The sequence below is a fragment of the Eptesicus fuscus genome, chromosome 11 (assembly GCF_027574615.1).
Source record: "Eptesicus fuscus isolate TK198812 chromosome 11, DD_ASM_mEF_20220401, whole genome shotgun sequence".
Classification (NCBI taxonomy): domain Eukaryota; kingdom Metazoa; phylum Chordata; class Mammalia; order Chiroptera; family Vespertilionidae; genus Eptesicus; species Eptesicus fuscus.
In genome coordinates, this window is record NC_072483.1 from 68,081,035 (window position 1) to 68,108,088 (window position 27,054).

Here is a 27,054-nt window from a genome sequence, read left to right on the forward strand (position 1 = left end):
TATACTTATTTAATTTTGAACAAAGTTTGAAGATATTGTTATATCATTCTTTTGTGAGCTGTCCTTTCAATAGCAGACACAAGATTAGAAAACTACAATTTGGATCAAATTTTTTTTCTAACAATATTCTGTATATAGTTTTCAGATTTCCCACTGGTTCTGTGTATCTTCATGCTGGGATATCAAAAATCACTAAAATAGCCCTAGCCAGTTTGGCTCAGAGGATAAAGCGTCAGCCTGCTGACTAAAGGGTCCCAGGTTCGATTCTAGTCAAGGGCACATGCCCAGGTTGTGGGCTCTATCCCCAGTAGGGGGTGTGCAGGAGGCAGCCTATCAATGATTCTCTCTCATCATTGGTGTTTCTGTCTCTCTCTCCCTCTCCCTTCCTCTCTGAAATCAATAAAAATATATATTTTTAAATCACTAAAATAAACAACCTCCACAGAAGTGATTTATGCCTAAGAAAAGCTAAAAGGGATAAATAAACACCTTTTCTTTCTGGACTCCGGGAAAAATGAAGCCTTTAGGAGAAGGTGACTTTTTTCTTTACACTCTCACAATCACAGAGAAGCTCACCTGCACTAAAGCAGTCACTGACTCAGTGTTTGTGTCCCCACGGAAGTAAAAACCCCCAAAGTGTAGGGAGTTTCCTTGCAGAATCTCCTGCAGGCCTAGGAGAATGCCTAGCACATATTAGGTGTGCAGTAATTACTTATCAGATAAGTAAATAGAGTGAATGGCAAATTTCAAAATGCAGGATTCCTAGATAGAATTAGAGTTGCTAAAATTTAAGGAATTTAAATAAACTGGGATCTTTCAATGCATTGGTTCATCAAATTAAAATGATGCAAATAACCCAGAAAAACACGAGGTAATTCAGAGAAATGTTTTTATTAACACTTTCCTCAAGTGAAATATTGAGATGATACACATGGCATCTAACTTTTTCATGGACACATGGCTCAGACTTAGGTACCACTTTCCAAGATTTCCCTTGCCCCAAAAAACATCTTTTCCAGATTTGGATACTTGAAAGCACTCTCAACTTCAAAATGCAGAATTGGAAGGAAGAGTTGGGCAATGGCTCTGAGAAGGTGGCATTTGAGCTCAGATCTGAAGTAGCAGTCACTACCAGCACTGTGATCTTGGGAAAAGGTTCCTAGAGGGAACAGGATGGGCAAAGGTCCTGAGGTGGGAACAAGCATGGTCACTTGAGCAGAATGATAGCCAGGGAGGCTGGAGCTGAGGGTTGGAAAGAGAGTAGAGAAATGAAACTCTGGAAACCTAGGCAGGAAAGGTTGTTGGCCCTGGAAAGGAGCTTGGATTTTACTCTCATTGCAACAGAAGCCCATGACATTTTAAACAGGACTGTGACATGATCTGTTTTACCTCTTCGAAAGATTACTTGTTCTACTCTATGGAAAAAGGGATTGCAATGATGAGAATAGGAAAAAGAGAGGGGTGAGAGAGGGGGTGGGGGTGAGAGGTCATTTGTTTTGGAGTTGCATTACTATGAAGACCCAATGTTCCTCCAAAGCAGCAGATTTTTTTTTTTTTGGTCTTTTTTTAAAAAAAAGAAAAAAACAGTGAACATTAACTTTTACCAATCTCTGGGCATTCCATTAGAGTCAGGTAACTCTTAATAGATAACTTTCTGCAACTGCTTATTAAGAAGGTCCCATCACACAGTTAGGTGTGCGTGAGTAATTCAGAACGTCTGGTTGTTAGCACACAAGTTTTATAGGTGCAATTGAAAAGCAAAACATTTTTTCTCACATCAAGACTTCCTGTTTTCCAAAATAATTCAGAGAAGTGGTTACAACTTGGAGGTTGTGACCACGCTCTGGGGACACTGCATATGAAGTGTAGTGAACAGTGTTTAGCTAGGCTTTCAAATAAATGACTCCACTGTCTTTTTTTTAATATATTTTATTAATTTTTTAGAGAGGAAGGGAGAGGGATAGAGAGCTAGAAACATCGATGAGAGAGAAACATCGATCAGCTGCCTCCTGCACACCCCCTACCGGGGATGTGCCCACAATCAATGTACATGCCCTTGACCGGAATCGAACCTGGGACCTTTCAGTCCGCAGACCGACGCTCTATCCACTGAGCCAAACTGGCTTCGGCAACTCCACTGTCTTTAGGTCCTTTGAAATTTTTAGTGGCTTTATCCCCAAACAGTGTTTTTCTTTTCTTATATTTGTGATGCCATAAATACAGCTGTCAGAGGGGAAGGGGTTTGGGAGGCTTGGTGAAAAGGTGGAGGGTTTAAGAAAACAGCAACTCCTAGAAACAGAGAACATTATAGTAATTACCAGAGGGAAAGGGGATGGGAGGAGGAAGAAGATGGTAAAGGGGGATAAATGGTGATGGAAGGAGACTTGACTTGGGTGGTGAACACACAATGTAATATACAGATGATGTATATAGAATTGTACCCCTGAAACTGTTAGTATAGTTAGCTAGTCTTCCACACCACAATCTCCCATGAGTGGGTCCTTGGAGTGCTTTCCTCCTGATCTCATGGAAGAACCCAATTTCCACCAGCAACATTACCTATATAATTTTATTAACCAATGTCACCCCAATAAATTTAATAAAATAAAAGAAAGAAAAGATTGGTGGTATTTTTCCTCTATCAAAACAATAGAGAAAGCACCTTCAGTAAATACAGAGTCTTGTTGAATTGGAATTCCCATAGAGCATAAGAAAAAAAATCTTGAGAGAAGAAACGCAATAGAAACCAAAACATTGTTGAGAATTTTTTTACTTTAACTAAAGGAAGTGGAAGTTGATACCATGAATAGGGAAGAAGAAGGCTGCCATAAAGTAAGAAAGTTTAAAGAAAAATATTATTTATATATATATATTATAGTCTAGAAATTCTGATTTTCATTTTGAATATATATATATATATATATTCAAAATATATATATATATATATATATATTCAAAATGAAAATCAGAATTTCTAGACTATAATCCAGAAATATAATCCTCACATATCCCCTGAAATAATGAAGACTGTAACACTGATTAGCAAAACTCTTTTTAAAATTATTTTACAAAGCTAAGCACTCCCCACTGAAGACTACATGTATTTAGGTCAGTAGTGGGAACAGATACTTTACTTGGGCCTTCTGAGGCTATTAGAAGTGAATCCTTTTCATACCTCCTATATTAGGAGAATTCTCCTATGTCTGCTAACAATTAAAATTGATCATTTCTTTTTATGGGTTGCTGAGGTTACAAAATGAAAACTTGCAATTCAATGAAAAAAGAGGCGTGTGTTTATCTCCTTCATTTTTATTCTTTAAATTTAAAATTGTATTATTATTAAGGCTTAAGAACCCCACTTTTTTAAGTGTTTGTTTATAGGAAGATACTGGAGAAATGTGAAATGTAAAGCCTTCACACATTAGGAATAAAAAAAATTGCTGAACTTGTGGTTCCAGAATGACATAAAAATGTATGATGCCAATGGAGCCAACAATATATATTCAATGAGGAAAAGAGCAACTCTTTAATAAATGGTGTTGATAAAACTAGACAGCACATGCACAAGAGTGAAACTAGGCTGCTGTCTTACACCATGCACAAAAATTAACTCGAAATGGGTCAAAGACTTGAATGTAAGACCTGAAGCCATAAAGCGCCTAGAAGAAAGCATAGGGGATAAGCTCCTTAACATTATTGTTGCCAATGGTTGTTTTTTGACACTGAAACCAAAGGCAAAAATATAAAGTGGGACTACACCAAAATAAAAAGCTTCTACACAGCAAACAAAACTATCAACAAAATACTAAGGTAATCTATTGAATAGAAGAAAATATTTACAAATCATATATCTGATAAGGAGTTAATATCCAAAATATACAAAGGACTCATACAACTCAATAGCAAAAAACAAACAAACAAACCAACAAAAACACACAATCTAATTAAAAATGGGAAGAGGCTCTGAATAGACATTTTTTTCGAAGAAGACATACAGATGGCCAACAGGTACATGACAATGGAAAGTAAAATCAAAACCACAGTTAGCTATCTACTCACACCTGTTAGAATGGCTGTTATAAAAAAGACAAGAAATAACAAGTGTTGGAAGTGTTAGTGAGGATGTGGAGAAAAGAGAACCCTGGTGTATTGTTGATGGAAAAGTAAATTGGTGCAGTCACTAAGTCACTATGGAAACCAGTATGGAGGTTCCTCAAAAAATTAAAAATAATCCAGCAATTTCACTTCTGGGTACTTATCTGAAGAAAATGAAAACACCAGTTTGAAAAGATATATACATCCCATGTTCACTGCAGTGCTATTTACAATAGCCAAGATATAAAAACAATCTAACTGTATTGATGGGTAAATAGAATACTGTTCCATCATAAAAAAAAAAAAGAAATCTTGCCATTTCCAATAACATAGATGGGTCTCAAAAGAATTATGCTCAGTGAAATAAGTTAGTGAAGGACAAATACCATGTGATCTCACTTATATCGGGTATTTGAAAACAAACAAAAAAGAAAAAACAAGCTCATAGATACAGAGAACAGATTGATGTTTATCAGAGGCAGGAGGTGGAGGGAAGGCAGAACAGTTGAAGAGGATCAAAGGTACAAACTTCCAGTTACAAAATAAATGTCATGGGGATGTAAAGTACAGGATGGTGACTATAGTTAGTAATAGAGTATTGCATATTTGAAAGTTACTAAGAGTAGATATTAAAAATCTTCATCAAAAGGAAAAAAAAATCTATGTATGATGATAGACATTAACTAAACTTACCGAGACAATAATTTTTGCTGTATATACAAATCATTATATTATACACCTGAAACTAATATATTATTGATCAGTTATACCTCAATTTAGAAAATATATATGATGCCACTGATCACATTAATCCACAGGGTAAAACACAAAGATATATGACATATCTAAGTTTTTTACTACAGCTGATTTGATATAAAGAAGAACATTTTATAGAATGTATTTTGTGACTGAATATCAAATAAAATGTAACCAATTTAAGTGTCTGGATTAGAATAGATTTTTTTTTTAAATAAAAGAATGTTTTCCGAGTGTCAACAGTGAGTCAGAATGTGCTAGGTGCCGTATGTATGTTATCTCATTTAGCACACATAATCCCACAGAGTAGGAACTGTTATCCCTGCTGTATAAAGGAAAGTGGGGCACTGAGAGGGTTAGTAACTCACCCCTAACCTCACAATTATAACCAAGGAAGCTCTCAGGCATCCCCAAGCCCTTATGTGGGCGATGGGAGTAATTTGGGTGTAGAAGTGAGCAATGAGACTGCCTAGAAATAATAGCTAATGTTGGGTTCCAACATCAGGGTGTCCCTACTGAGCCCTTTACTTCAGGATCCCAAACACTCAGAGACCACACAATGCTGCTGGGGGAAGAATGTTAAACTCAGGAGCAAAGGTGCTTATCTTTCCATGGTCTGTGAAAGGGTAAACAGTCCTTGCTTAACGGCCCTGCAGGCATGAGAGACTGAGTGGTGACATGGCTACTTAAAGGCAAGGAGGGTTGTGCCATGCGGGGCAGTGGGAACTGAATGACTGGGAAAGATGAGCCCTCAATAGCCCCCATGCCTTTTCTAACATGGCTGCTCTCACCTCTTATTGCTCTTCTTCTCCAACTGTGCTCCAGCCCCCAGCCTTCCACTCCTGGGCACTCCAACTTGGTTCCTCCCTGGGACCGGTACTGTCACCTTTCACTATGCCAGAATGACCTCCCCCAGATCATCACACAGCCAGCTTCTGCTGAGTCTCAACTTAAATGGCCATCCCTAACCACCCTGTCTAAATCTGGTCTCTGCCACCACTACGTGGATCAGTCTTTTCTCTGCCCCTCTTTAGAATTTTTAACAACCATTTTCATCCAGGGAAATTATCTTTTTTATGTATGCTTAATTATCTACTCTCTCCTTCCTTGGGATGCACACTTCCTCAGTTTGGGGATTTGTTTTTCTGGTATATATTATTGGGGGGTCTTCTGTGTAGCAGGTATTATCTGGGTACTGAATCATTTAGTGGCAAAGAATAACCTCCAAGAATTAAGGCAGCTCTGCATTCCCATTGAATTTGATCAAAGCAAACTCAGAATTAAGAAAAGCCAGCAATGAAAAGACATTCACCCACCCTACCCTCACAGTAGGATCTAAATTGACACACACAGGTCTGCACTTTTTTTTCTATGAACATAGGTCAGCAAGAATATTGTTAGGGACTAATGGAGTTGGCTGAGTGATGCTCTCTGGAATACCTTAAACATAGAAGTCTCTTGTGATGGGAATATTGAATGTGCTACTGGGCTTTTTCCTCTCAATAGTCAGATTGTGAGGTTGCTTCTACACCAGTGGTTCTCAACCTTTCTAATGCCGGGACCCTTTAATACAGTTCCTCATGTTGTGGTGACCCGCAACCATAAAATTATTTTCGTTGTTACTTCATAACTGTAATTTTGCTACTGTTAATGAATCGTAATGTAAATATCTGTGTTTTCCGATGGTCTTAGGCTCTCCAACAGGGTCGCCTAAGACCATCGGAAAACACAGATATTTACATTACGATTCATAACTGTAGCAAAATTACAGTTATGAAGTAGCAACGAAAATAATTTTATGGTTGGGGGTCACCACAACATGAGGAACGGTATTAAAGGGTCGCGGCATTAGAAAGGTTGAGAACCACTGTTCTACACAGTATACATCATCTTAAAGAAAACAAATAAACCATGCAAATACTACATGTAAAAGTGTCTAGCTAGGTATCAAGAAAGATCTGAACCTTGAATGATAATATCTGGTTTCCATTCAGCCATGAGGTGTGAGACAGAATCAAGCCAAGGAAAACGTATTTCTGTCTTATATTTCCGAGTATAGAGCCAGGTGTATGCTCTCGCTCCCCTGAGCTTGTCAGTGTCCTATGACACAGAGGGGTTTCTATGCTCCCATGGAAATTCACAAAGTGAGCACAATTGCCAATAATGAGTGCAGACTTTGGGGGAGACCATGGTTAGGGGAGCATCACAGCCTAGTGGCCAGAGCACAGGCTTGTTTTCTGGAACACAGTTCTTCAAATGACCGCCTGTAACCTTGGGCAAGTCTTAAAAAAGGTGAAGCAGAAAGGTAATGAAAATATCTCATCAGCATGTGGAAAAGGAAAGTATACTAGTAAACCATCAAACCTAAAAATTGTCCTGCTCACCTTCGTCCCATTCCGTGTGTAAATCTGCATAAATATTAACTCCATGGATTAAAATAGAGATTTATTGGCTGGATTAAGATGTCCAGGTGTAGGGGAAGGTTAATACCTTCAAAGAAAATGGGATCTTCACAAGGTTACATTATTTTATTGAAAAACGCAGGAGTTGTTACCCAGGAAACAGCTGACAATGAAAGCCGTGTCTCAAATGACAAATCAGAGCCTTTATTTTTGTTTTAATATTAGAGCAGAGTACAAGCCAGAGAAACTTCCTTCACATTCCTTTGAGGTTGACCATGAAGATGCTGATAAGGATGAAGTAAGTAAATTGTTGAAAGTGAAATGTTTAAAACATGAGGAGAATTAGTGCCTGTCTTTCACTTGAGTGTTCCATGTTCTGAACAGCTTTTCATCAAGCTGCAGTAACTGTTTGTATGAGGGCTTTTAGTCAAAATGAGTCACGTTTGTTTTGAAATGGAACATGATTATTTGAGATGAGTCAAAGAGAGGAAAAGGAGGCTCATTTTTAAGTGCAAGTGCCGAAGATCTGGGATTCACAAAAGATTGCAGTCATGCTAATGATGCTTTTGTACAGGATACCACCTCCCACTCGTCTTCCAAGGGCGGTGGGGGAGCGGGAGGAACTGGAGTTTTCAAGTCTGGCTGGCTCTACAAGGGGAATTTCAACAGCACCGTGAACAATACCATTACTGTGCGGGTAAGGAGACATCAGGACGCATCTTTGTGTCTGCCACCTTCCCTGACACCCCTCCTTCGGTCAGAGCACAGAGGAGAGCCATTTGACCTGAGCTTATGTTCTGTGTCATATTTTATTTATGAGAAAGGAGTATGCTCTTCTCTCAAACAGCACCCACAGGTGTCGCACTCCTGAAGGAATTAGAAAAAACGCTAGTTTCCGTGAGTAACAGCACACTGCAACCTCAACTACCTTCTTGTATCTTTTCCATTATTTAGTCATTCAAAAAGCGCTACTTTCAGCTGACTCAGTTGCCCGATAGCTCCTACATCATGAATTTTTACAAAGATGAAAAAATATCCAAGGAACCCAAAGGCTGCATCTTTTTGGATTCCTGTACAGGTGTGGTGCAGGTGAGTAGGAATCTTTTTTCCCCTCTTTTTTTTTTTTTTAATCAAAGAGTATATTCATCCAGTCATCAGTTATTTTTTCCACAAATATTTATGAAGTATCTGAGATGAGCCAAGAATTGTTCTAGACCCTAGGGAGTCAGTGGAGAACAAGACAATCTTGATTCCTGCTTTCACAAAACTTACTTTCACTAAAGGAAGAAAAAACAGAAAATAGGCAAAGAAATAAATAAACAATAGAATCAATTGATGAAATCTGGAATAAAGAAAATAAACAGGGATACTGAAGGGAGAGAGACAAATGATGACATTGGAAAAGATTATTAATTTCACAGAAGTGGGAAAAGTATGTTTGAAGAGAAAGTATTTGATCTAGAGACTCAAAAATGAGCAGGGCAGCACGTGCAAAGGTCCTGAGGCAAGAGCAAGTCTTTTATATTCGAGGAAAATGGCCACATGTGTAGCTGCATTAGAGAACCACTGAATTAAAGAATATTATAAGATAACATGTAAATCATATAGCTCAAAAGGTACACTTCATAAATATTATCTTTATCATTAGATATGAGATAGTAAATTTATAATGTGCATATATATCATCTTCCTTTTAAGAGGAGGTTTCCCTCAAAGACAAGGATTACATTGATTCCCAAGAGCCTAATTTAAGAAACAGACATAGTGCTTTTAACAGACAATGCTCTTCTGCAACCTCTTGATCTTCAGACTATTGTCCTTAATATTCAATTTGGCACAAACCACTGTGGCAAAGGGCAGCAGATAATTCCACAGACCCATTTGGACCTCTTACTTTCAAGACATGTATTCTTTCTACTCTGATTAAATAGCTATCCTTATTCTCTCTTACATAAAAATTGAAGCAATCAAGTGTTTTAGCAATCTTACCTCAAATTTCATATTATTATTGTCTCACTGTGTTGAAAAAAAAAAAAGCCTTAGCTGGTTTGGCTCAGTGGATAGAGCATCAGCCTACGGACTGAAGGGTCCCGGGTTTAATTCTGGTCAAGGGCATGTATCGGTTGCAGCTCCTGGCCCTGGTTGGGGACATTCAGGAGGCAAACAATCGATGTGTTTCTCAATCGGTGTTTATCTCTATCTTTCTTCTCTCTTCCACTCTCTCTAAGAATCAATGGAAAAAATGTCCTTGAGTGAAGATTAAAAAGCAAACAAACAAAAAAACACCTCAGAGAGATAAAATACCTTCCCAAGTCACAGAGCTAATAAATGGCAAAATTAGATCTGAGGCACAGGAATGTCCAAAACTACAGAAAGCAAGAAAATCCTTTGGTTATACATGAAGTGGACATACCGGCATACGTACACACATACATTTATCCTGTGTAAGCCACATGGGCACAGGAAACACTATAAAGATGTGCTTATATGCAGTTCTAACCATTGCGTTTTAGATGTAGGGTTTACTTCAGCAAATGTATATTGAAATGCTTTCTATATGCAAAGCATTGTGGGAAAGCCAAATATGAATTAAATGTGGCTTCCATCTTCAAAGAGCTTCCAGCCTGTGGGAGGATAAACAGAAAAATATATATCTATCATATGTGAAAATAAAGCATAAATGACTCATTTCAAACATTAGGTTCTGATAATACACGCAAGAGTGAAATTCTATTTATCTCTGATGATGATAAATTGCATTATATTACACTAGAAGCCCGATGCACGAAGATTCGTGCAAGAATGGGCCTTCCTTTCCCTGGCTGCCAGCACTGTCTTTGCTGCAGCCCCGGAGCCGCCTCTTTCCACTCCGGCCTCGCTTTCCCACGCTGCCCAGAGGCCCTGAATGGCTGGGGCAGTGAGGAACACCTGCATCCTGCCCTGCCCCAAGCCGCTCGGCACCTGCATATGCAAATTAACATGCCATTTTGTTGGGTTAATTTGCATACTAATTCCTGTTTGGCTGGTGGGCGTCACGAAGATATGGTCAATTTGCATCTTTCTCTTTTATTAGTGTAGATTATTCATAGTATATATGTGATAGTTCTATTTATTTGTTTATTGACACTCCATTACACTAGAATATAAGTTCAAGGAGGGCAAGCACTTTACATGTGTTTTTTAATGCTATGTACTTGGCACATAGAAGGTACCTAATATTGTTTATAAATGAACAAATAAACATACAGAGAATGGACAGAATTGCACGGGTGGTAGCCAGCAATACCAGTAACCTGGAGTTGATGTTGTGTGTTTCCTTTTAAAACTCTTCTTTTGTTTCTGAAAAATTCGGTAAAAGATGCTAGCACCATTACTGGTGTGATGGGATATTTTGTTTGGGTAACTTCTTTCTTCGACAGTCAGTCAGTCCTCCACTGGCTTTAGTGGTGTCCTTGGAGTATCCATTTTGAAACGTTTCCAGATGAACATTGTAGAAACAGACCAGTTTGCTACAACTCATTAAACGCATCAGATGGCATGAGGCCATATTCAGTTTCCTATTGTTTATGAAGCCGTGTAGGTGGGCTGTGGTGAGCTTGGATGAGCGAAGTAGTTGCAGTGGACACAAAGAACACTGATTTCATGGAAACAGGGGGACATGGGGGAGTGAAAGGAATATGATTACTTTTTGAATACCATTTTAATGACTTAACTATTGCATTTCAAGATTATTAAAATGTTCCATTGATTTTCTATTTCTGTCCTTTCTTTTTTGCTAGTTGATATGCCATTATTTTGGAGAATGAGATAGAAAACCACTTTAGACATCTTAGTCCTCTCCAACATAAACCTCTCAACACTAAAAGCGGTTCTATTTCTCTCCAAATTTAAAAAAAAAATAATTTGGTTTCTGAGCAGTTGTAAATAGGATATTTATTTTATTTATGAACACCTCTTTGTGAGAACCAAGGGCTTATTATAATTTCCTGAACGTTTTAAAAAATATTTGTAATAATATTGTTGAACTTGGCCACAACATTAAATTTATTTGATGTACAGAATGCAATTTAGGAAATCAAAATTTTAAAAAAGATTTCATAATGTTATCTTTCTACAATTTTTATTAGTTTCTTAGCATCAGCATTGGAAAGCAGGTTGCAGCTTGATCCACTTTTAACTTGGACCCAGTATTAGCAGTTTGCATAGCTGCATCTCCCTGTTCTCATGATTTACAACATCTGATTAGCCAAGGAGACTCTTTAACTTGTTTGTTTTCAAGACAGCACCGAGATTGGCTTGCATTTGCAATTGTCAAATAATTAACAATATCCTAACAATATCCTAGCCAAGTGAGATCCTGAACTCTGGGCACTTCTAGTTTTTTCCCCTTCCTGTCTATTTCTCTTGCTGTTTTTTTTTTTTGGTTTTTTTTGTTTTTTGTTTTTAAAGAAACCTGTCTCTCTTTTTTATATGTGCTATCAGCCAACGTGTCTTTGTCCTTAGGCACTCTGTGTCACTGAGGTCACAGGAGGGTCAATGGACCTCCTTGGACAGAAGCCCAGGAAGCTTGTGTGAGGGTGTATGGAGGGAGTCTGCCCACTCCCCCTGGGGGAGTGCGGCTTCTAAAACTTGCATTTTTAAGGAAGCTGCCTAGATGTTGGCTTTGCACACAGTGGTTTGAGGCCACTGCCTCTCTGGTGACTCCTCGTTCTGTTTACACTGCAGCCAAAATAATTTTTTCCAAATGCAGCTCTGGACTTTTACTCGCCAAAGCCATCCTGCCCTGTGCTCTCATGAGACCAGCTATATTCTTATATGCCAATAGCAATTTTGCTCTCAAAAATAATATTAATACCTTGATTTTTTAACCTTTTCTTCAATATATTCATACAAAATGTAAGTACGTTTATCTTCCAATATCACACTGTGTTTAATTGGTTAAGGCCTGTCTCCCTGTTCTGCCAGGGCAGAGACTTTGTTTCTTCCTGACACAAAATACAAGCACAATAGACACCTCTTTATGAGTGAATGTTATCACTGCACTGAGCACTGAGGACAGTTAGCCAGCTTCTGCTCTAATGAACCTCATGGGGGAATAAAGGAGCTAGCCTGCAAGTGAGCCATTACAAGGCAAGGAACTAATACTTTTGACAATAGTACAAAAAGTATGGACAGGAGCAAATAGCTTGTCATTGGAAGAGTGTAGAAAATAGCATTTGAACTGTGACATTTTACAGTGAGAATCACACTTAGCTTTTAAACTGATTCTTCTTTCTCCTTCAATTTCCAAATTTTACTTTTTCTTGAGGCATTTGTGTTGTCTCACTGTCTATTCTCAGCACATGGAAAATCTATTACCTCCAGGCCACAGCTACCCCTTTGGTGGGTGATTGTGGCAGGGAGGTAGCAAGGAAGGAGGACGGCATTCACTGAGCATCTTCTTTGTACCCGGGTCATCTCAGTGGGTGTTAAAGTCTAAAGAGGTATTTCCCCTCTCTACCACTTGCTACCCATGTAATTCCTAGCACATTGTAATTTACCTGCCCAAGCCTCAATGTCATCATATGTTAAATGGAATAATATGATTGTTCACAAAAAGGTTGTTGGGAGATTTAAATAAGATAATGACTGTAAAATGTTCCACACGGTGCCTAGTATACAGATGGCGAGTATTTAGTAAGTGTCCTATTTGTAGCTGTAATTGTGTTGTGGAAGTTGAAAGGAACAAGTTATTTTGGGACAGTGTCTAAAGGCATCCCAAAGAAAAAGGACATTGACGAGAGGATATTCAAAATTACTTTTTCTTGCCACCAAGAATAGCAACCCTATTCCCATTAAATGATTTATACTTTGATATTTATCTACAATTTCACAGGATAGTAATACTCCCATCTTCTGGTTCTTCTCCAGTTTGTGTTTTACTTATACAAAGTTGAGTTATCCTGAGTATATAGGCTTTGCTTTATTACAGTGTGGGGGCTCTAGAGATTTTAGAACAGTATTAGTAAGAGTTGAATACCTGTATCAGGATTACAAACTGATTCATACCCATCTAAACGTGTGTCCTATTTTGGAAGATTTCTTTATGTTACCTACCTATATGGAAAACCTTTGGAATCACCAGGAGCCCATAAAATATGTCTCCCACTCTCTAAGACTTATTAATCTGATGTGTTTTTTTCTTTCTTTTTGTACCAAAGAATAACAGACTAAGAAAATATGCCTTTGAATTGAAAATGAATGACCTGACCTATTTTGTGCTGGCGGCTGAAACGGAGTCCGATATGGATGAATGGATTCACACCCTCAACCGCATCCTGCAAATCAGCCCTGAGGGACCCCTTCAGGGTCGGAGGAGCACAGAGCTCACAGATCTGGGGCTGGGTAAGAGCACATCACCACCCGCTCCCATCCTTTGCAAAGTGTGACCTGTGCATTTGGGTCATTTAAACTCCTAGAAGTTATAGTAGCTGGCAGGTCTAGCTCATCCATCCCTGAGCTCCAAGAAATTGCCCCTAAATCTTTACTTGTACTGAACAGTGTCACCACACATAGGTACAATTTTGACTTGACGGACAGTGATTGAGGCTGATGCCCAGCAAATGATGTTGGGAAGTATTTGTCATCAGTATAAAAAATGTACCCAGATCTGATGAGATGTCACCCTGGAGGGGATATTTTGTGCTTTATAGCTTTTCATTAAATTTAATTCATTAACAGTATACTCTGTGGAGGCAGATATACATTGCTTCCTTTTATTTGAAAGGAGTGTCATGTATGCTTTTTGACCATACTGAGATCTGCTCATGTATATGTGAAAGTTCCATAAATTTGACATAGTATTAGAGATTTTTATAATAAAATAAATTTTTCTGCCCATCCTAATTCCCTCAAAAGATTCTAATTCACTCCAGGCAAAGAGAAGGGATCAAAAGAGAGGAGAGAATGAGTGAAATGAAGGGTAGATAAAGCAGATATATGAATACATGGAAAACAAGTTCACCTTTAGAGTCAATCACTCCTCCCAAAGGAAAACTATTTTAAGGTATCTTGCACTGCATCATGGTCCATTAGAAAACAAAGTGTCTTTAAGTTCTAGTAGCCTAAATATCATGTGCTTTTAAGTGAACAAGTCATGGGATAATGAGGAAGAAAAATCATTGTTGCTTTTAACACCACTACTGTATACCGTAGTAGGTATTTTACATTCATGATTTACTTAATAATATTCAACTAGAAAATTAATGTTTAAAGAGTCATAGAGAGTTTAGTAACACAAGCTAGAATGTGAGTTTTAAACGGATGGCCTAAGAGTCAGCGTTATCAAAAATAAAAACATATGTACGAAAACTTTAGTATGCATTCATGAAGTAAGTCAAGACAGCACCAAGTATAAATGTAGAACGTAAAGGTTCAGAGTTCTCATGGGCACAGGATGGTGTCATGGAAAGAATCCCAAAAGATCATCAGGAGGTCTGATTTCCCAGTCAATGTCTTTTTAACAGTAAGGAGTACTGGAACCAAGATACAGTAAAGGCATCTGTTCACTAACATCCATCTTTCATCGCTCTTGGGTCTAACCTAGTTTTGAAATGTCACAGGCTAGAGAAAGGTGTGATTCATGAGTGTTATTTAATAACCTGTCTTTGTGTATCTTTTCAAGATTCGCTGGATAATTCTATCACATGTGAATGCACACCAGAGGAAACAGATTCTTCAGAGAACAGCCTACATCCAGACTTCACAAAAGTAATAAAGCTGACACATTATCATGCAAATGAATTTGCATTGCTTATTAGTTAATGCTTTCATGGAAATGTTTTTTTTAAGGTTTAATTAAAGAAACACAAAATTTAAAAAATAAATTATGTTTTTTATAAGACTTGTCAAGTGTCAATGGGTGATATTAAAACTCTGATAATACTAAGGGGGCTACTTCTTGCCATGTTGATGGGGCTGAGCTGTAAGTAGCTGGCTATTTAGACTGGAGCTAACACAGTATTCTCTGTAGTACCTCACAGAAACTGAAGAGACTGTCAAAGCCACTCGAAACCTGGAGAGGCTAAATCTCTTCTCCATGGATCCAGATATAGAAGTAAGTTGGAATTCTTTCTAAACCCACATGAAACTTGATCCATACAATTGTGGTTTATACATTTTTTGTGTGTGTGGATGGATTTTTGTTGAGTAGAACTGTCAAATTTTTTCTAGACCTTGAAACTTCAGAAAAAGAATCTTTTAGAACCCGAGTCTGTGATCAAACCATTTGAAGAAAAAGCTGCCAAGAGAATCATGATCATTTGTAAAGCTCTCAACTTCAGTCTTCAGGGATGTGTTACAGAGAATGAAAATGATCCGATAACGAATGTAAGTTTGCTCTTCTATTACTTCCTATACCAATCAACCAACAGCACACCACCCCAGTCAAATCTCTTCTGTTCCTAGTCATTCCAAGAAGACAGCACACCATCTAGTGTAACAGGGAGTGTGACTGACAGCATTTTTATACATGACAAAAATGCATAAGTTCTTAAGTGGAATTGTCAATATGCTTTCATAAAATTTTTCTGTTAAAGAAGTGTCAGAGGGACTATGTTCTAGGATTCTTTCCATTAAATCAGCATAGTGCTTCTGAGTTTCCTAAGATACTGTTTGTATCTTCTTGTATATCAAGATGGCTTTTAAATTGACATTTTTATTTTAATAGTTATATGTTTATTTTAATGTGTATTAGAAAATAATTAAAATGAACATACCAGCCCTGTAATTTCACAGTTATTACTGTCTAAGACAAGGCTAAATAGTGAACCAAGTGAAATAATATCAGATAAATATTAAATTAATAATAGTACAGATGCTACATGCAAGTTGTAGGAAAAAGTGCTTCACTGATATTTGGAAAATACCACACTGCTCATTAAATCAATACAAGAGTCCTTTTTCTACTAAGTAGACCCGCTTGGGAGTTCTCAGCGTTCTAGGGGGCAGTTCTATGCTAAATGTGAATGTGTGTGTGGAAAGAGTGCATTCTGTGAGCATCAACATTACCAAATGTTTCTACAAAGAAGAAAATAAAAATCACTCATAGTCCTACCATCAATTTAAAAAGTTTCTATATTGGCAGGTTACTTTTTATTATTTTTAATACATTCTGTTCTAATTTCTATAAATCATCTCTCAGTTGTCATTTTTCACCTCTAAGTAGAAAACTTATTTCCAGATCCATGAAACAGGCCCCATTTGCTTTTAGAAGGCAGACACAGCATTACGTTTCCTTACAAACTGTGCACTTCATGCATATACATCTCTTTTTAGATGGAGCCTTGTTAGTTATGATGGTGAGTGGCTGGCAGAAAAGACGAACTCTGCATTTACCCTAAGTGTGAGAGGAGGTGATTCAAAGGTTTAAAGTACTTTATAATGATGCAATCTAACCTGTATTTCTAAAATATCCATCAGGAGAATGGATTGGAGGAAACAGGAGTTGATAGGGGAGAGAAGCTAGGAGGCTACGTCTATAGTTCATTTCCTCGTTTGGATTAGGGGTAGCAAGGAAGGAGAGAAATGGATGGATTTGACTAATGTGTTGTAAGTTGACAGGTTTTTCTGTAGATGGGATATACAGGAGAAGGGAAAGGAAAATCTCAAGGATGAGTCCCTGGTATTTTCTTTGAGCAGTTCTATGCAGGATGCTGCCATTTACTAAGAGGACAAAACTGTAGTAAGACCAGATTTGGGGGATTTAGACCAAAAATTCCACTATGGACATGTTAAGCCTGATAGGCCTATTAGATAGCCAAATAGAGATATCCATTTAGCAGACTCAACACAAGTTTGGAACCAAGGGACTGGTCATGAGCAGCGATATCAACTTGGAAGTCTGGTCAAGGCAGTGACCTGGAGGGAATCATCTAGGAATTTCTGTGTACGTAGAGAAGGGGCCAAGAACCAAACGTTTCAATGATGAATGGAGATGTGACCGAAGAAGACTAAGAGGAATGACCATTGAAATAGAGATAAACCAGGAAAGAGTGCATCATGATGCCAAGAAAGAAAGGGTCAGCAATGCGGGGTGGTGCTGAGAGGCTGAGGCACACGAAGCCAAAGAGGAGCCCAGTGGGTGTGGGAACATGGAGGATGCTGATGGCTATCAGGAGAAACATATGTGGAGTACAAGTGTTAGGAGGAACAATCAGAACATACTTTTTTATTCAGGATGTTAAAAAAATACACTAGAAACTTGCTTTTCAAAACTACTATTTAGAAATATCAGGAAAATTTAACCCAAATCATAATGTCACTTAATCATCTTATTAAAGAAAAATAAGTGCTTTTTTTTTTTTTTTTTTACCAAACACATCCTTAACTCTAATTAAAATGTCAAATTTAGAAACTGAAACGCAAAGATAATGGGCTTTTCTTCCCAGTGCCAAGGACATGTGACTCCTTTCCCGTGGATTCCTTTATTTGTACAAAAAAAAAAAACCATATTCAGAAGCTCAGTGTTTGTATTTGGGCCAATCTTCCAAGCAAGAGAGCAGGCAGAAGTTCAGAGCAGCTTACAGTCTCTCTCACATCTGTCAGCCAGAGGGAGAAGTTGATTTGGAGTGCTCTGTATGTCTGTGTAGGTTTAATTTATTTTACAGTTGCCATAAATGTTAAAAAACAAGGAAACTTATTTTTAAAATATAATGTCATTGTGCTTATAAGCAATGTTATAAACAATCAATAAAACAGCCTCACCTTAACTTAACAGCAGTTTGCTATGCAATGGCATTCTTTTTTTAAAAATCCTTGCATATTTTTTCAATGACACTGTTTTATTAATATAGCTACTTTTAAATTTATTGTTTCAAGTCAATTAACATGTTTTTAAATTTATCGAAATATTGCTTTAAGTTGCTAAAGAACCAACTGCTGCATTTAGAGAATGAGCTTCTAAAAAACACCCTAAAAAAACTTTTGCATGATGAGGAAACTATTTGACAGCATGTAATTTTTTAGTCAGTCATGGAAAACCAAGTTCAGGTTGATGGTTTTATAGAATAAAATATTTCTTTGAAAATGGGAATTAATTCCAAAAATCTAAAATAATAAAGCTGCTTCGCAGCAGAGCAACATTTAAAATGTCTTTTTTATTTTTTATGAAAAGTACATAATTCTAAACAAAAGAAACCTATGATTTTATTTGTTAGGCTTTGAAGGTGCTTTATTTAACAAATCCTTACTGAAAAGCTAGTGATTCAAAGAGTAAGAATTGACATTTAAGTTGAAAAACTGGATTGGAAGAAATAAATGAATCACTGTATGAGCTTTAATTTCTGATGGATTATCAATGTAGGTCATTTATTTCCATTCTCTAAGAAGAAATGAAAGTCAAAATGCAGTAATTCAGGAAAAATAATAAAGATGTTTTCCTTTGACCTTCAATGTGTTTGTGTTCCTGCCTGAGTTATTTTCATGTAATTTTTCATTTTTCAACTCTTGGCAGACTACCACTACCACAAACCAGGAGTTTTTATGAAATAAATTAAATTGGTAAAACATAAACCTTTTACTTTTTAATTGTCTTTTTTTCCAAATTATTGAATTTTATTTTGTATGTGTCATTCCATTTATAATAGTAATGCAGCTGATAAGTATTGCTATTATTAAGGAATTAAATGAAAACCCCATTATAAGCTAAACCCTCATTATAATTATAATTTCAAAGAGTAAGAAGTATCTATTAAACATTCAGCAAAATCCACAGCATGAGTGAGGCCATACAATGATGAACCATGTCATAATTTGATTTGTGTGTATAACCTGCTTGACCATAGAATATTGGCAGACACATGATAGGCATCAAATCAAAGTGAAGAAGCATAAACATAAGTAAAAATGTTTATGTAAGCATATTCTAGCCTTAGAAGCCTGTAGTTAATTACATATATAATTATTCATATACATGTATGTATATATGGATGTATATATATATATAATCCTATCTAATAAAAGAGTAATATGCAAATTGACCATCACTCCAACACACAAGATGGCTGCCCCCATGTGGTCAAAGATGGCTGCCCCCATGTGGACACAAGATGGCCGCCACAAGATGGCCAGCAGGGGAGGGCATTTGGGAGGGACCAGGCCTGCAAGGGAGGGCAGTTGTGGGCGATCAGGCCTGCAGGGGAGGGCAGTTGGGTGGGACCAGGCCTGCAAGGGAAGACAGTTGGGGGTGATCAAGCCTGAAGGCGAGGGCAGTTAGCGGTGACCAGGCTGGCAGAGGAGGGAAGTTGGAGGTGACTGGGCCTTCAGGGAAAGGCAGTTGGGGGGGGACCCAGGCCTGCAGGGGAGAGCAGTTTGGGGGGGACCAGGCTTGCAGGGGAGGGCAGTTAGGGGTGACCAAGCCTGCAGGGGAGAGCAGTTAGGGGCAAACAGGCTGGCAGAGGAGCAGTTAGGCATCAATCAGGCTGGCAGGGGAGTGGTTAGGGAGTGATCAGGCTGGCAGGCAGAAGCGGTTAGGGGCAATCAGGAAGGAAGGCAGGTGAGCAGTTGGGAGCCAGCAGTCCTGGATTGTGAGTGGGATGTCCGACTGCCCATTTAGGCCCGATCCCTCAAGGGGTCCCAGATTGGAGAGGGTGCAGGCTGGGCTGAGGGACACCCCGCCCCATGCACGAATTTCGTGCACTGGGCCTCTAGTATGTATATAATTACATATACATAGATTTGTTTTAGTCCTTGTTTTATTTAATCTGCTCATTTGATGTTTTTCTAATTGAAAAGTCACTCTTGAATCTTTTTCCTTTGGCTTCTGTAACACTCTGGTAGCATTAAAAAAATTTTTTTTAGCAGCTTGGGGTTTTGAGGAGGATCTTTTTATTTGTTTGTTTGGTTTTTGTCAAAACCATCGCTTCTCTTTCTCACAGGTTGAGCCCTTTTTCGTGAGTGTGGCACTTTACGACCTCAGAGACAGCAGGAAGATTTCTGCTGATTTTCATGTGGACCTGAACCACGCGGCTGTCAGGCAGATGCTCTCAGGGGCCTCTGCGGTGCAGGAAAATGGGAACATAGACACGGTCACCCCGCGGCAATTGGAAGAACCTCATGTCAAGGGGTTTCCAGAGGAATGGCTGAAATTTCCAAAGCAGGTTGCACCTTTGTTTACACACGGTGGGGTGTAAAATGCTGTCCCACTGTTCTTTCCGATACCCTTCACAAGATGAGCAATTATCCAACTAAATATTTCCTTAAAGCTGTTCTTTCAAAACAAATGAGATTTTGTAAATGTCTTCAGGGTGGCTTCCTACATGCTTACTAGTTTATTAATCCTAACTCTTTTTTTGTACATAGGCCATATTCTCTGTAAGCAATCCACATTCTGACATTGTTTTGGTGGCCAAAGTCGAGAAAGTACTAATGGGAAACATTGCAAGTGGTGCCGAACCTTACATTAAGAATCCAGACTCCAACAAGGTAATGCATAATCTTTGCCACACAGAATTTCAATTGATTTCAAGAAATAAAATTGCATTGTCTAATGAATTATTAAGTTTCATAAGTTTAAGTCTCAAAATATTTACTTAGTGAGTAAATATTTTCACTAAGGCATTTACTTAGGCATCAGGAAAATTTTAAAGTATATGTTCCTAGCTTTGTGACCCAGCAGTTTCTGACTTTTGATCATCTATTAGTATAAACAAATTTAAATGTGGATAAAGCTTTAACTCCAAGAATCAGTGTTAACAATAATGAAAAGTTAGAATTAATCTGACTAAAAACAAGTTAATACAGCCCACTAAGACATTATTAATGCTGATGGGAAACTGTATGAAAAGGGGGATAGATAATTGCATATCAAATTATAATAGACTTAAGTAAAGAAAGAATCAAGGACATACAGAAAGTTCTTTGAATGGTGGGAACACGGGATTTTTTTTTCTATGACATTTTCTTTAATAATTGAATGTTACTATTTAATAGAAAATAAATATAAAAACCTGTATTTTACACACAAAAGAAATACATTGCGAAAATAATGTATAACCATTGAATTTGAGCATATATGTCCATTTAGGGCAGAATTTAACAGATTTATGAGATTCAGGGTTTGGCAAACTATAGCGTGTGGGCCAAATCCACCCTGCCACCTGTTTTTGTAAATAAAGTTTTATTGAAACACAGTCACACTCATTCATTTCTGGATCTTCTATGACTGCTTTCCTGCTAGAGCAGCAGAGGTGAGAAGCTGTGACAGAGATCATATGGCCCAGTATATTTACTGTGTGAACCTTTACACAACAATTTTACTGACCTCTGTCATGATAAATAAAACATTGGACAGACTGTGAATGTAAATTTGATAACACTTTCCATTCAATATTTTAAGGTTTTTGAAATCAGAAGAAAGGAAAAACTTTGGTATTCGAAGACAAGGGTATTTTCTGTATTTGAATTTCCAAACTAAAAAAGAAAGAAAAATATTATATAGTAGTTTGAACGCAGAGACTATCATTTGGCTCTTTAAGAGGTGCATCTGTGGGCCCAGTAAGTCAGAATTCCATTGAGTTTCAATGTACAATAACATAGAAAAATATTTGTTAGTATTTTTCATGGGCAGGTTGGAAAGTGATGTTCTAAATCACATATCATTTATTTTTCCCTTAGTATGCACAAAAGATACTCAAATCCAACAAGCAGTTCTGCAGCAAGTTGGGGAAATACCGCATGCCATTCGCGTGGGCGATGAGGTAGGTTGACAATTGCAACCAACAGAATAGAAATGCATTTGTAGTCAGCTTTGGAGGCTTCCGTTTTGAACACCTCTGTGTTACTTGTTATTTTTAAGATACTAACACCTAGAATAATGCTAATGTGTTCATCTTTATAAATACCTTGAGCTCCCCAGAAATGTGTTTTATAAGACAATCAAGACAACTCATACTAAACTTGGGCCACGACATGGGTACAGTGTTGGCATGACCGGGTATGCTATGGGTTCTTGGTAGGGTCAAATCAAAGTCATAACTTGTTTAGGATATAAATTTTATCAAACACCTGACATTATATCATCCCTGAGAGCTTGGTGTGCATAAGACGCAGATGGACGCACTCTGGTGTCTTAGGCAGCTGCCCGTAGAGTGTAGGTCTATGTATGGTTGTCTAGAAGAAGCCATAAGGTTGATCATTTAAACTCTCTTTGATTTTGGTGCTTATTAGCATAGCTGAATTTATCAGTACCAGTTGATGCTGATAGCAATGCTGAGTTATATCGACACTGATGATGGAATCATCTTCCTGGAAATATAACCTCTGCATAAAGAACAAAAATAGGCCCTAACAGGTTTGGCTCAGTGGAAAGAGCATTGGCCTGTGGACTGAAGGGTCCCAGGTTCAATTCCGGTCAAGGGCAGGTACCTTCGTTGGGGGACATACCCAGTGGGGGTGTGCAGGAGGCAGCTGATCGATGTTTCTCTATCATCGATGTTTCTCTCTATCCCTCTCCCTTCCTCTCTGTTAAAAATCAATAAAATATATTTTTTAAAAATAGTTTGTTGGATCTACTCAAACATTCATTATTATTGTCCTCTTCAATCTCTGTGCATCTTTATTAGTATAATACTTTCTTAAAGGAGGAAGAGCCTGGAATAGACATAAGGAAAAATGGCCAGCAGTGCGCAAATCGAATGAACTACAAAATGAGACTGCCTATTAAGTAATCATTTGAATGTTGATAACGCTCTCCCATGGCAGCAACTTTAAAATGCAGAATGAAGTGAGAACCAGTTACTTATGCCATGCTTTGGTCTCCCAGTTCTCAGTGATGAGCAGAACCAGAATAAACTCACCAATATTTGTTATAGTTTTGAAGGTGTTACTTAAAGTTGGTATAAGTAAGTGCAGGGAAGAGAAATGTGGGAGTCTGGGCAACAGTAAGCCTACATAAGCTCACCCAGTCTCTGGGAATTTATGTGCTGTAAGGCTGCCTTGCAGTACGGGAGAAGGAGACCAGGCCCAGGAGTCTGACAGAGAGGGTCTAGATCAGGCCACCACTTACAGTTTGTAACTTCGGGCAAGTTTCCTTCCTGGTTCTCACGGTCCCCATTTACTGAAGGCAGGTGACAACACTTGCCTCATGGGCAGTAAGTGCAATCTCAGGTGCAGAAGCCCATGGCATAAAGTAGATCATAACTATCACTTGATGTCCCTTTTCCCTCTCTCTCCTACAGGGACAATTAATACCAGGATAGTCTGCATGGAAAAGCTTCCAGAGAGATATATTGAATCCTCTATGATAAAAATAATGGTTTTTACATCTCATAAGTTTCAAAAGAAAGGATAACTTGCTGTAATTTGCTAGTCAAACTTTTTGATATTGATAAGTATTCTCAGCAGTTCCCACAAGAAAATCTACTGGAGCAACTAGAAACAAAATATCCCTTGGCAAAAGTAAAATATCCCAATATAGAAAAATTACAATGGTGAACATATTTTTTCTTTAAGGATCCAGCATTGTTCTGAGGTTTCAGAGACAGGCATTTTAGAACCAGAGCTGGGTTTGAAATCTCAACTCTGTTTACTAGACAAGTGAACTTAGGCAAGTACTTATGGTTTGTCTTTACCTCATTTTTTTAAAAGGAATTTTTAAAAAATATATTTTTATTGATTTCAGAGAGGGAGAGAGAGAGATAGAAACATCAATGATGAGAGAGAATCACTGATTGGCTGCCTCCTACACGCCCTACACTGGGAATCGAGCCTGCAACCCAGGCATGTGCCCTGACTGGGAATCAAACCGTGACCTTCTGGTTCATAGGTTGATGCTCAACCACTGAGCCACAACAGTCAGGCTAAAGGAATTTTTAAACGATTTTTTTAGAAAGAGGAAGGAAGGGAGGGAGAGAAAGAGAAACATCAATGTGAGAGAGAAACATCAATCAGTTGCCTCCTGTATGTGCCCCAACCGGGGATCCAATCTGCACCAGTGTATGTGCTCTGACAGGGAATTGAACCCGCCACCTCTTGGTGTATAAGACAATGCTCAACCAACTGAGCCACACTGGCCAGGGCTACCTCAGATTTTTTAAATGTACAATAGAGGAAAGATAATACCAAATTTACTCTTGCAGGGATTAATGAGCATGGATGTGTACCCAATAAACGATAGCCATTATTAGAAGTCATTATCCTCATATGATTATTATGAATTTTCCTGTGGAGATCACATTCACCACAACAAGTTCCCCTGTCTACTAAATTTGGGGCAGTGAGAAGTAAGTAAAAGAATGACCCATCACAGAGCAGTAAGGAGAATTACCAATCCAACTTCCAAGTTTCTAGTAAAATACGTTGGAAGGAAGACAGACGAAGTTTCTAGGGATGCTGGCAATGTTACCACTATTAAAGTAATTATGTCTAGGACAGGAAAGCCAACAAAACCACAAGCTCATGCTACATGAATGCCTGATGAGTGGTTTGGTTGTAGGTTAGGGAACAGTATACACCACCAATTTCTGTATATAAATATATGGTTTAGATTTCATAGACATCACTAGCAAATGAGAAAAATGGTTAGCATACATTTCTATAGGTTTTATGTTATACTACTTGTATTATCTAACCACAAAAATAAGTATCAGACACAATTAAAGAAGATTTTAACTTTCCTTTATCATGTGGAAACTGCTTCAAATAAACATTGAACGCTCATTGTTATTCATGTGACTTTGACATAAGCTAGTTCCTGACATATTTCAATACCCTACTGATACTGCTAATTCCCTGGCTACTTCTCCTTTCTATTGTATTTCTAGATTGACATTTGTTTCACATTACAGCTTTGAGTGTATCCTAAAACACTTTGGCCCTTAAAATCAACTGTCACTAATCAACTGTCACAAAGAAGTGACAGTGTAGCATATGACCATATTTTTACCCAGATCTAATCATCTGACCCACTACAACACACAGATGCTCATTGCTGTGAACATTTTATCTGAAATTCATGTTCTTATCTTTGACACCAGCTGTGGTGCCATTTTACAGCAAAAAAACATTTATCCTCCAGTAGGTAGGGTGTTTTACACTCATTGATTCAGGAGAAAATCATGTTGTTAAATGAACCCTCTCTGAGCATATCACCCTAGAATAATATGGGCCCTAAGTCCTTGCCAAGACTTTTTTCTTTACTCTGTTTCATGCAACATTCTAAATGGTCCAGTGCACAACACTGAATTTTCTTTAAAATTAAGTGAGACTACAGTAAAATTTTATTCTTATATTTATAACGTAGAGAAGGTGCACAGTGTAATAATATTCCAAACAAATGGTTATTCAACCTCTGTTTAAATCCTTCCTTTGAGAAAAAGTCAAGTGCCTCCCACTATGGTTCTTTCTGTCTTTCTATAGCTCTGATGATTAGATAAATCGTTTTTTAAAAAATGTATAAATTGTTTGACAATCACTTCTATATTTTGTCTCCCATAGCCACAAAAAGTATGCCCAATTCTTTCTATACATTGTGGCATTCATGCTACCTATGAATGAAGCTCTAAGAGACACCCAAGCTTCTTTTTCTTTTGGCTAAACATTGTATTTCTTCCATCATACCCCAAATGCCATGATTCTGAGACTCTCACATATACTGATCATTGCTCAACTGCGGCAACTGAAACTAGGCACAGTGTCCCAGCCACCCTGAAGCCATCTGTGTAAGTGAGTCAGTCTGTGTTCTGTTGCCAGTTAGATTATTTATTGAGCAAGGATGGTGTTTGGTACTATGCAGTACTTCCTGGTTCTGTGCTCCTCATTCTCTTTACGATGCGTCCAATGAAAGTGAGCTATTTCTAGGACAGAACTGTCGATAAGTGTAAAAACGAGTTACATAACCCATGTCTATCAATGTATTTTCAAAGGCTGGTTAATTTAAAAAAAACTGTTCAAGCTCAGTTAGTCTTCTCCCATGTTGGGAACTACATCATATTTGTTTCAATATGCCATGCACATGAATAAAAACCCTATATTATATTTAAATAAAAATAATCATCTTGTTAAATATTTTCATTCTACTTCATTAGTGTTATCTGATAGGGGAGCTTTCCCCCCCTCACTTAGCACTTTAACAGAGAAAAAATGGGAAAAAGATGGAAGGAATCTAAAATATTATTCTGATAAATTTCTGGCACATTTTCTGTATTACTAGATATTAAAGCTCTATGATGAAATATCCATTTAAATGACCATTTCAGCCTGAACACTGAAAGCTTTTTAAATTATAAAGAGTAATAAAATCATCTAGTCAAGGTCCTTAAGCTAGGAGAAATAAAAATTCAGCATTTCGTCAACATTAGAAAAAAATCAATTACACATGCATCTAATTTTCTTTGGGAGGCAGAGTATGATGAATGATGAGGGAGAAAAACTGAAATAAGCTGTGTTGTGTATACTAGTTTGTCAGCAAGTGTTGCCTGACATTACTATATTGTTTGGACAAAAACAATTTATATATTTTAACTAAATCTATGTAGTTCCAGTGAAATGGATCAAGGAAGGAAATAAATGACTTCGATTCATGATAGTATCATTAATAAATTCTGACTCAGATGTTCTCCATTTTATATCTGTCTCTGTCCTAAAATGTAGGACTTGGGCACATTTATCTCCATGAAAATGTTTCGAGTCTGGCCCTCGTACCCATGTTCAGGTTCTTATACTTGTAAAACCTAATGGCACCACCCAAACTGAAGTGGCCATGGCTTGCTCAGGAAATAATGAAGAAGGAATTACATGTTCCTTTCCTTTCACCTTCCCTAGGTTT

The 27,054-nt window shown here is 37.8% G+C and overlaps 1 protein-coding gene across 3 annotated transcripts in view; it reads left to right on the plus strand.

Annotated features, from left to right (window-relative positions):
- Positions 1-27,054, plus strand: part of DOCK10 (dedicator of cytokinesis 10) — a 216,862-nt gene that overhangs the window by 120,124 nt on the left and 69,684 nt on the right. For all 3 annotated transcript variants that reach the window (XM_054723258.1, XM_054723257.1, XM_054723259.1), the window contains exons 5-14: positions 7,479-7,551; positions 7,828-7,950; positions 8,208-8,342; positions 13,454-13,637; positions 14,917-15,002; positions 15,265-15,348; positions 15,465-15,620; positions 20,168-20,389; positions 20,592-20,714; positions 21,906-21,988. In XM_054723258.1, coding sequence (XP_054579233.1) covers positions 7,479-7,551; positions 7,828-7,950; positions 8,208-8,342; positions 13,454-13,637; positions 14,917-15,002; positions 15,265-15,348; positions 15,465-15,620; positions 20,168-20,389; positions 20,592-20,714; positions 21,906-21,988 — 1,269 coding nt within the window. The remainder of the gene's footprint in view (positions 1-7,478; positions 7,552-7,827; positions 7,951-8,207; positions 8,343-13,453; positions 13,638-14,916; positions 15,003-15,264; positions 15,349-15,464; positions 15,621-20,167; positions 20,390-20,591; positions 20,715-21,905; positions 21,989-27,054) is intronic.